This window comes from Phyllopteryx taeniolatus, chromosome 20 (genome assembly GCF_024500385.1).
Source record: "Phyllopteryx taeniolatus isolate TA_2022b chromosome 20, UOR_Ptae_1.2, whole genome shotgun sequence".
Lineage (NCBI taxonomy): Eukaryota > Metazoa > Chordata > Actinopteri > Syngnathiformes > Syngnathidae > Phyllopteryx > Phyllopteryx taeniolatus.
Window position 1 is genome coordinate 9,699,486 of NC_084521.1, and position 10,353 is coordinate 9,709,838.

The window sequence follows — 10,353 nt, forward strand, 5'->3', positions numbered from 1 at the left end:
ACCATCCATCCATCCATCCAATTTCTGAGCCGCTTCAGTCTTTCCGTGACTTTGTTGGTAACTCAAAACCCTTCATTAAAATGAATGGAAATAACATTAGGCGGCACGGTGGTTGACTGTTTAGCACATCCACCTCACAGTTCTGTGGACCCGGGTTCAAGTCCGGCCTCACCTGTGTGGATTTGGCATGTTCTCCCCGTGCCTGCGTGGGGTTCACCGGTTTCCTCCCACATCCCAAAAACATGCACGGTAGGTTAATTGAAGACTCTACATTGCGCGGAGGTGTGAATGGGTGTTTGTTTCTATGTGCCATGTGATTGGCTGACGACAAGTTCAGGATGGACCCCGCCTCTCGCCCGCTATTAGCTGGGGAAGGCTCTAGCATACCCGCGACCCAAGTGAGGATAAGTGATGTAGAAAATGAATGAATGGATGATGTCACAATATGAAAAACTATTTAATTGCTTGTGAAGTTTGCAAAAAAATATTTTAGCGAATGCAAATAACTCAGCAGACACAAGTGATGGTAAAAGCTGCACATGAACTTCCCTTGCTAACATGTATCTATGAGGGTAAAAAAAAAAAATGTAACAGCCAGAAAAAAATCCCAGAGACACTTTCCACTTTGTGACTAATGAATGACATGATTAGACTAGAAAATAGATGCATAGATACTATATTCACCCAGTGAGGGAAATTAAATGATGAAATAAGAAAGCTACAGTTATGTTAAATGAATTCATTGCAGAAATACACAGTACAAGCTCACTCAGGGGAGGTGTATTGACCAGCAAACAGGATTGTGTTGGAGGGGTTATGTCGGATGAAGAAGAGGAAGGGATGGTCAGCGATGAAGGTTTTGGGAACTTTAGGTGGACCTCTTGAGGTGATTTTCATAATGAGAGCGGTGGCTGCAGCAGCCTCGGTTCCCTCCTCATTGACCTCCACAAAAGCCTTATGGATGACTTTTGACAATGCCAGGTCATTTGCAGGAGAAATGCCTAAAACAAAAACAAATGTGTCAATATATTGTACAGTACTTTAATAATTCTTATCTTTTGTCTGTGCTACAGCCTGCCTCAGACATGATTCATGAACTTCTTACCAGAGAAGTCACTCTTATTCTCATCAAAAGCATCCACCATGCCCATGCCGACCAGGACTTTCCCCAACTCATAAGTCACCTCCATTTTGAATCGAGGCAGGCCCACCTGGACCTCAACTTCTAACTCCATGTTGTCTGAACGAGTCCACGTCATCATTTTTTCATAGGTGAGTTCCTGCTCCAACTATCAAGGTGACAATTATCAAACCAAATAGCATGTCTGTTTAATTTTGTGTGTTGTTTTTTCCCAATTAAATATGTCATGTTTTTACCTTCTCCAAGCCTGTTGTGTCATCCTCTATTTCATTGGGCAGGAAGATGAGCATGCTTACGTCTTTCCCTTCATAAGGCATCTCTAGGATCTGTTCAAAGTTATTTAGATTTGTATTTGAAGAATTTCTAACTACAATGAAATAATTCTTGCTCTCAAACTTACTTAAGTTTTTGAGTAATAGCTTTTGATTGGTTTAATCAAGGTTGGTGGGGGAGCAATGGCTCTTGAAATAATAATAATAATGGAAAAAAAATTCAGTTGTTTTATTACCTGGCAGTTGACTTCCGAGATGAAGGTGTAATTGAATCTACTATTCTGGGACATCATCTCCACTGGCTTAGTGGCATTCTAAAGTCAAAATGAACAGTGAAAATATACAGTACTGTAAAACTGAGACTTTCAGTGGTTCTCAAACATTTTACCCCAAGTCCTACCTCAAAAAAATTCTTGGCTCTACAAGTACCACCATAATGACCAACATAAAAATACAGCAGCATAGTAGCCTCATGTGTTCATCAAAAACAAGACAGCAGTTTTATTCCAAAAATGTATATTGAATAATATTGTAAGCCGCTGTAAGATTATGCACCGGAAACTTACCACCACCAGGTGTGGCTGGAGTGAATGAATGAAATCTTTGAGTGCCTAGAGAAGTGCTATATAAGTTTAATGTATTGTTATTCGAGATGTTATTGAGAAGACATATAAATGTATTTTTTTTAAGTTCTACTGTACAGCACTGCAAGTAAATTCATCCATCCATCCATCTACCCATTCTATACCACTTATCCTCATAAGGGTCACGGGTGGGCTGGAGCTGGCTTTGGGCGAGCGGCAGGTTACGCCCTAGACCGCTCGCCAGCCAATTACATATAGACAAACAAGAATTCACCTTTGGGCAATTTAGAGTCTCCATTCAATCTGACATGCATGTTTTTGGAATGTGGGGGGGGGGGGGGGGGGGGGGGGGGGCGGAGTAGCCGTAGAAAACCCACACAAGCACAGGGAGAACTTGCAAAAACTCACATGCAGGAAGGTTGGAATTTAAGGCCATTAATGAATGGATAGATGTTAATACAGAGCCAGCCCGAGGCATAAACTAACTTAATGGCTGTTTGGCCCAAAAGACGTCAGCATTTTTTAAAAGCATATTATAAAATATAAACATGTTGGGAGGAGCTTCGGGACCCATAAAGGTTTGGATGCCCTGTGTTAATAAGAGTTTTCAATCCCAGTCACACACTTGCAGGTGTAGAGTGTACGATCCAAATTCCAATAAGCAGCATCATCTTCCTTATTGTTGTACAATTTTACCTTATTGATTTTAAATGGAGCTTCACGAGTCAAGTCTTCGTTGAACTGTTGGTTCCATTTGCCTTTGAAATAGATGGCGTTGACCAGTACCATTATGACTTCTTTTTTCAGCTTTTTGTTGATCAGGTCCTTGATTTTACCTGGAGAATGTTATTCACCTCATTACATTTTAGACAAAACCTACACAAACAGCTGCACTACACATAATCTTGAAAAAATGAATCTCGGTAGTAAAGCACATGAAACAATGTGACAAATGAGAGGATGAGAGTCAACTACTGTACATATAATGGATAACTGATTTTAGTTACTTTAAATTATTATTCGAAAATTATTATAAAGGTTTTAATGTAGACCTAGGAGTCTAACGCCAAGAGTATAATGTGCCAAAAAATGGTTCACGCCATCATATCGGGCTGCACAGCAAATGGATGTCCATATTACTGCATCAGCAGTACCATACAACCCACAATATTAAGCACACGACAGCACTTAACACACTTGACTACAACTACAATAATAAACATAGTGTTGAATAAATACATGAAGTCAATCAAAAGTCAGCGTAACTATCTTTGTAAACAAAGTCACAATTTTATGAACAGCAAGGCCTTCTCTGTTGGTCTAGACACGATCAGAAGCACGGACCTACAATTGCCACATAAATTCAATTTTTTTCCTCCCCACCAGTCTCGTCACTTAATTTTATTGCCTTTCTATTGGCAACACTGCTTTGTATATGTTAGATTTGTTTTGTCCAATCAGATTACAGTCTCCACATGCAGCCATGCCAATTTTAACCACACAGGTCCATATGTAACTATATATGATATAAAACTATATTAGCAGCGGTGGCAATGTTTTCAGATTTCAAATTCATCCTCACAGGGTCAAGCTGGCTATTACATGCTTATGTCCAGGTTCATACAGGTTTGGGAGGGATGAAGGAGGGTCAGGGATGTACCTGCTTATTTCAATAAGACAAGCAAACCAAGCCACATTCTGCACGTGTTACAACAGCGCTACTTTGTGGTAAAAGACTGCGAGTACTAGACTGGCCTGCCAGCAGTCTGGACCTGTCTCCCATTGAAAATATGTGGTGCATTATGAAGCGCAAAATATGACAAAGAAAGACCCCGGACTGTTGAGCAACTGAAGCTGTACATCAGAATTCCACCTACAAAGCTTCAATAATTAGTGTCCTCAGTTCCCAAATGCTTGTGTGTTTTTAAAAGGGAAGGTAATGAAAACCGTGATCAACATGCCCTTGTCCCAGGTTTTTGGGGAATGTGTTGTTGGCATCAAAATCAAAATGAGTGAATATTCGCAAAAAAAAAAAAGTGTATCAGTTAGAACATTAAATATCTTGCCTTTTTAGTGTTTTCAATTGAATATAGGTTGCAAAGGATTTGCAAATCATTGTATTCTGTTTTTAATTAAGTTTACACAACATCTCATCTTAATTGGAATTGGGATTTCTACGTTCGTGTGTTCATTTGTTTCTTTAATGGGCGTGGGCGTGAGTGAGGTCAGAATTTGCAATAGTTTGGGTAGGCTGTTTACAACATTGTTGTTAGCATCTTCTCCGTGCTCTTTGAGTGTTTTCATTTTGTATTTGTGTGTTCCGTTTGTCCAGTTCAAGAAAAGTCTGAAAGTGCTTTTTTTACTTCACCCAAGCGGCAGCATGTCTAAATCTCTCTCGTAACTCAAGGTACCACTGTCGTATTATGGCCAAAAGAAGAAGAAGAAGAAAAAAACCCCTACAAGATTAACTAAAGTTGGATGTTTTTTACATAGTAGACACAATTTTTTTTTAATATACACATTTCTTCTCATAATTTTCTCTAAAACACAACTTTATTTTTGTACTTCACTGTAATGTTAACGTCATAGTGTTTTGTTTTGTTTTTGTTGTCGTTGTTTTTGCCAGTGTGGCCCTTTTACGCCTTTGTATTTCATCTACCGGTGACATAAGGAAACTACGGCCCGCGGGTCACATCTGGCCCGTTATTCATTTCAATCCGGCCCACCAAAGATGGGTACAGAATCGCCCAAATTAAATCAAAATCATGACGACATTCATTTGACCTTGTCACGTAATACCCAGTGGTTCCACCAGGTGGCGCAGTAGGCAGTGATACATTGACTTGCCTTTGGCTGTTCTTTTTTTTTACTCTGCTACTGCTCTGAACCCATGTTCAACCATGAGTGGGTCTAAGAAAAGAAAAGTCGACAGTGAGTGCCGAGTGTTTAACCGCAGACAAAGTTCCAAAAATACAGACATGGCACAGAGGATGTTGGTGTTGTTTGGCTTTACATTTTAGTGTGATGAACACTAACAAAGCATCCTACAGATCCCACCTGAGTGAAGAACACCTCAGCACTGTTCTGAGAATTGCCACAACAAAACTAACACCAGACTTTGAAAAAAAAAAAAAAAGGCGATCAACAACACTGTTACCATTAAAAGTAAATTTAAGTATTAACATTACAATGCCTTTTTTTTTGTTTATGTTTGATATGTAAGCATCTGGCCCTGGCTTGGCCCGCCTGTCAAATTTTAAAAGCCAATGTGGCCCCAGAGCCAAAAGGTTTGCACCCCTGATCTAACCCATTAAAAACTTGGTTCATTGATTTATTTTAAAGTGAAAAAATACAAAAACATTAGTAGATTACACACATTTATCTATACATTTACTTTATTGATTTTACTTGATTGAATTATTGGTTTTCATTATATTTACATTAATGACACCATGAAACATTTGAATAATTATTAATTTATTACTTGAATTAACTATTTTACACATTTTACATACATTTACGTACATACATATTTTAATAAGACTGTATTTTTTTGCATCATCTACGAAGGACTTGGCTCACCTCTCCTTTTCCAAACTTAAATGTGGTCCTTAAACACAAACATTTGGCCACCCTTGGTTTAGAGCAGAGAAACCTTAGCTTTCCATGTACCACCAAAATGACCAACGTTAAAATATGATAGCGTAGTAGGCCTATGTGTTCATCAAAAACGTTTCAAAAAAGTTTTTATTCCGAAAAACTTCATTTCATATTTTAAGCCACCGTACCTTTATGCACTGTTTGAACATTAACACTGCCCCTAAATATAGGAAACTAAAAAAAGACTACTAAAATAATGATTCGAGTGAAATGTATTGCACATAAAAGCAAAATAAAAACCTAAAGGAAAGTTTGAATAATTTTCTTTTTAAAGATTAACTGAAAATGTTTTGCACTCAAAAGGACACCTGAACTGTATAGTCAGTGATTATTTCACGTACCTCCAGTGGGAGCCCGTGCACTAGTACCACACTTTGAGAACCACTGGTTTAGAGCATAAATCCATAATGCAAATTTCAGTTACAATAGAGTACAATATAAGTTTCAGTCTTCCTCAAAATTGGAAATGAGATGTATTGCCATAACATCAGCAAAAAATATATATATATTATGTGTGCTTGCTTGACAATTTCTAAAACAGCTTCTGACGTTTTATTCTGACAATCAACGCCCGGATAAAATTTTAACCACAACCCATGCGTCTCTGCTTTAACTTTGGGAAACCCTGCACTATAGCACCCATGTATGTCTAAATTTATGTTAAACTGCATATTTGACCAACGGCCAACATTCAGTAATAAGACCCTAACCCGATTACTAAGGATTTTGCAAAGTCAACGCGTCAGTGTCAAATCACTTATTTAAGTATTATGTATTAATAAAATACTAAATTCATGGACTTTAAAAAACGAATAATGAAACATCCATTTTAGAATGTGCGCGTGTTAGAAAGAGACCAAAGCACCTTGTGTTTTCTCTTCTACCCAGCTGTTAATTTTTTTCCTGGCCACCTCTTCATTTTTCTTGAAATCCAATGACTCAAGTTCAGCTTGGTAGTACTTCCTTGTTTCTCCAAGGAACTCCTGGAAAGTATGATAACGTGAAAATCTGCACAGAACCATCGAATTATAATATTAAGCAACTCATGAAACAAAATCCAATATTTGATTGCCTCCCTTAAGGTTTCTCCGGTATACGTGTGCTTACTGTCAAAGAAAGAAGCTTGACGGGTACACTTACTGTAGTTACGATGATACAGTCAAATACTATGGCGCTTAAGGTTGCATATGGCTGAGAGGAGTTAATGATGCATTTGAGCAAAAGCAACAATTCTGAACAGATTTGGTAGCTTATTTTACCAATCAATACTTATTCTGAATCAGTTTGCTTTGTATTTCAATTAGAGACTGTAAATGTTGCAGTTAATAATTCTCTTTGTACTGCTTATCCAACAAATTAATCAGTTAGGTTGTTTTATTTTTCTTGGTTTCTCTCTCCTGTTATTGGTGACTTCAATTTGAAAAAAACTAATCTAGCCAGCGGTTGTGTGCAAAATATTAAAAAGAATTCTTTCTCATAATAACCAGAACACACACCTCATTAACTGGGTAGGTTTGCTCTACATACAGCCTGTTGGCAAGACTGAGGGCATACCCAGTATTTGTTTTGTTGAATTCGGGCAAAAGTCGTTGAAAGTGAGCGTGAACATCATCCTCACCTTCGACACGTTTCAGAACCTGTGAAGAAATAGAGGAACCTCTCTGACATACACTACCATAAAATGTTGGATTATATTTTTGCATGCTTTGTTTTACATGACCAGAAAAGACAAAATATCAATTTCACGGCTGTCAAGTACACTTCATGAGGATTTTGATATTTCATTTGTTTGCATTTCTGTGTATGTACAGTGCTGTCAACCCAACAAAACGACCAATGAAAACATGTCACAATATCTCCACTGGTCTTTTATCAATGTCACAAACAAGCTGTATTATAAATATGATCTCACTTTCAAATGGTTCTGTTTTCTGTTTGACTGATTTACTTTCTTTTTTTTTTTTTTTTCCTGTGTTGAATCATTGCTGTGGTTAGTGTCTGGTCATGTCTTGTTTCGTATTGTGGTGAGTATATTGCCAGTGTTTGTTTGCTTGTTACTTTGAATCTTGTTTTTTGAACTTTGTTAATTATTTTTTGATTATTACACATCCCTTGTTTGCCTTTTAGTTTTTGAATTATTATTTTTTTTTAGACTTCTGCACTGCCACCCTGCCTCTGTCCATTTATGTCCGCTACCTCTTGTCTCCAACACCATGAAAAGCTCAGTCGTGACACTTATTTGAAGAATTGTTCACTATCTGTGAAGTGAGTTGAGTTGACGCCACTGTCTTGTGCTACAATCTCGAATTTTTGCTTACAAGTCAAAGCATAAAAGCAGAGCAACGGCTCATCTCTCAAAAAACTTGTAAAACGGGTCACTCTTAAGTCAAGGTACCACTTATAATTTAAAATGTAATCCAATTGATGAATTACAGACTTTCATTACATTTTCAGTGTTGTGTATGGCTTTTGTTGTTCTATGCTTTGTGCTAGGAAGTGTAGCTGTAAAAAATGGCTAATTTCAAATTGGTAAACTGGAGCTTGTCTCATTTGACTAGCCAAAGGCAAACTACAATCTGGTTGGGTTGTAAGGCAATCAGTACGCACACACACACAGGCACACACACACACGCACACACACACACACACACACACACACGCACATTCACACACCTACAGTTATGGAACAGGAATGCATCACACGCTGGCTGCCAGAAGCCTTGTGCACTTTATGTCAGATAATTATTATTGTACTTGTTGGCTTTTCGCACCTTTCTCAGATACTGTGGCAGCCTGGTGGACTGTTCAAACTGCTTCCGCATCTGCTCTCGTGTCTTGATTTGCATTTGCATTGGGGACTGCATCATCATCCCTTCTTGTTTTTCCTCCGTTGGTTGCTTTGCCTTAGTGAAGCAGAGGACCTGTGGGCAGAATCAAAGTCACATGTAGTTGCGAGAAAATGTATGTGAACCTTTTGAAATGACCTTGATTTCTGCATAAATTGGTCACAAAACGTTATTGGAACTTCATGCAAGTCAAAACACTAGAAAGTTTTCCTAAAGTGTAGTTCTCTTTAAACTGATACGACACAAACATGTTTCCATGTGTTTACTGTGCACAATATATACACATCGCAGTGGAGAGTAGAAAAAGTATTTTGTTAAAGTTCAGAGAGGGCTTCTCTGCTTAGGTTGCTGGTTCAATTCCAAAGAATTGCACCTGTGTGTGAAGGTGAAAGTGAATTTAAAGAGTTTAACCATGTTCAGCGAGTAATTCCGCTGGGCAGTAAATATATGAAAGTAATGGAATTACTTTGGGTACGATTCACCCTCAAAATGTAAACCTCCCCAAGACTGAAAATGTATCTATTTTAGAATTTTAAACTAAGCCAGTAAAACTGCACATAATAGAGTTTGTCACTTGATTCCACACCCTGGTTTTTCCTGCTGCAATCCCAATCCCACACTGATTGGTACGCATGCAGTCGTAGCTTGAATTTGTGCCTGCGGCAACATGCTTGCTGATATGATGAACTGTTGCTTGGCACAAATGACAGCGCATGTGTGTAACTGTGACCATTACCTCTGACATTTGCGTAGCTGTGTTACCCCTGGCCCCCAGCATCGCCATGGCAAGGGCTGAGGAGATGCTGAAGGGGGAGAAGAAGATGTTTGCAGTCTTGTCCTTCTCACCAAGCTTTTTAAACAGAACCACGGAGAAGCCCGCGTTGGCTTTGGTTTGAGGGTTTGGTGATGCCATTGTGTCTGATAGAAAGAAAAGAAAAAGCACCATTTACCAGAATGACACATAGCCAAGGCTTTAAAATGTTTCTTTGATTCAACACTAGCGTGTTCCACCATCACTGATCCCCACCTCTTGCATATGTCTTCACTAGATTATCATTAAAATGTATGCAAACTAAGGACAATGAAAAAATATATATCCTCACATCGTTAAGTAGTTTAATTAATGTTGGTATACAAATACACAAACAGAAAACACCCCTCATGTGGAAGTTGAAGTCATTATGCATATAACTTTTTCTCGCATCCAATGTAAAACATTTCACCCTCAATAATTAAAAAATAATACAACTACAGCAAATATCACACTAGCTACATATGTTCAAGGAACAATGATGTGAAAACATTACAAGGTTTTAATAATTTACATTTTTATATTTGTACCGTAAGACAATATGCTGTACTTACAAAGAGTCTTCTTCAAGTTAACAAGGAAAACTTGTTCTGATGAAGCCAAGTTCGCAAAGTTATACACAAAGGCCACTCCCAAATAGGTTTGGCAACTTCCTGAGAAAATGTTTAGGATTCACACCCAGCAGTGGAATGAGTTTAGTCTGCTCCACATTCAAACCCAAGGCTGGCCATGTTCATCTGCAGTCCCTACGCAGGACAACAAGCAAGTAGAAATAAGTAAGGTATAGAAATAATAAAGAGCACTCCCATTAAAAGAAGAGATCAACTATAGAATGAACGAAAACAAAACAATTCATAGAAAATGCACTGTGCAGCTGGATATATGTTTGCGGAGCTTCAAGGCAACACTTCATCTCGTCCTCATTGTAGCTGTCATAGAAAATATGTACATATATTTACAAATCAACACTTAATTAGAAAAAAAATGATTTACTGTGTCAGGAAAACTATCCAGTGCTAAAGAGGTGGATAATTATGTC

The 10,353-nt window shown here is 38.1% G+C and overlaps 1 protein-coding gene and 1 long non-coding RNA gene across 2 annotated transcripts; one reads left to right on the forward strand and one right to left on the reverse strand.

Annotated features, from left to right (window-relative positions):
• The first annotated feature begins 38 nt into the window (after window positions 1–38).
• Window positions 39–1,381, forward strand: LOC133469879 (uncharacterized). Its single transcript, XR_009785808.1, has 2 exons — window positions 39–249; window positions 1,074–1,381. It is a non-coding gene; the product is annotated as an uncharacterized LOC133469879 (long non-coding RNA).
• LOC133469875 (leukocyte elastase inhibitor-like) lies at window positions 439–10,027 on the reverse strand. Its single transcript, XM_061757427.1, has 10 exons — window positions 9,869–10,027; window positions 9,240–9,421; window positions 8,429–8,578; window positions 7,154–7,294; window positions 6,523–6,640; window positions 2,694–2,833; window positions 1,650–1,727; window positions 1,378–1,467; window positions 1,106–1,289; window positions 439–1,001 (listed from the first exon to the last, which is right to left on the reverse strand). The coding sequence occupies exons 2-10, from the start codon at window positions 9,414–9,416 to the stop codon at window positions 766–768; spliced, it is 1,314 nt and encodes a 437-aa protein (XP_061613411.1). The 5' UTR covers window positions 9,417–9,421; window positions 9,869–10,027; the 3' UTR covers window positions 439–765.
• Between the last annotated feature and the right edge of the window lie 326 nt (window positions 10,028–10,353).

Bases quoted from the DNA above. Each gene is read 5' to 3' on its own strand.
- LOC133469875 (XM_061757427.1), bottom strand. From the start codon at position 9,416: ATGGCATCACCAAACCCTCAAACCAAAGCCAACGCGGGCTTCTCCGTG. The intron at 7,295-8,428 runs GTGCGAAAAGCC...ATTTCTTCACAG, and splicing joins TGCCACAGTATCTGAGAAAG to GTTCTGAAACGTGTCGAAGG. The intron at 1,290-1,377 runs GTAAAAACATGA...TCACCTTGATAG, and splicing joins ACACAACAGGCTTGGAGAAG to TTGGAGCAGGAACTCACCTA.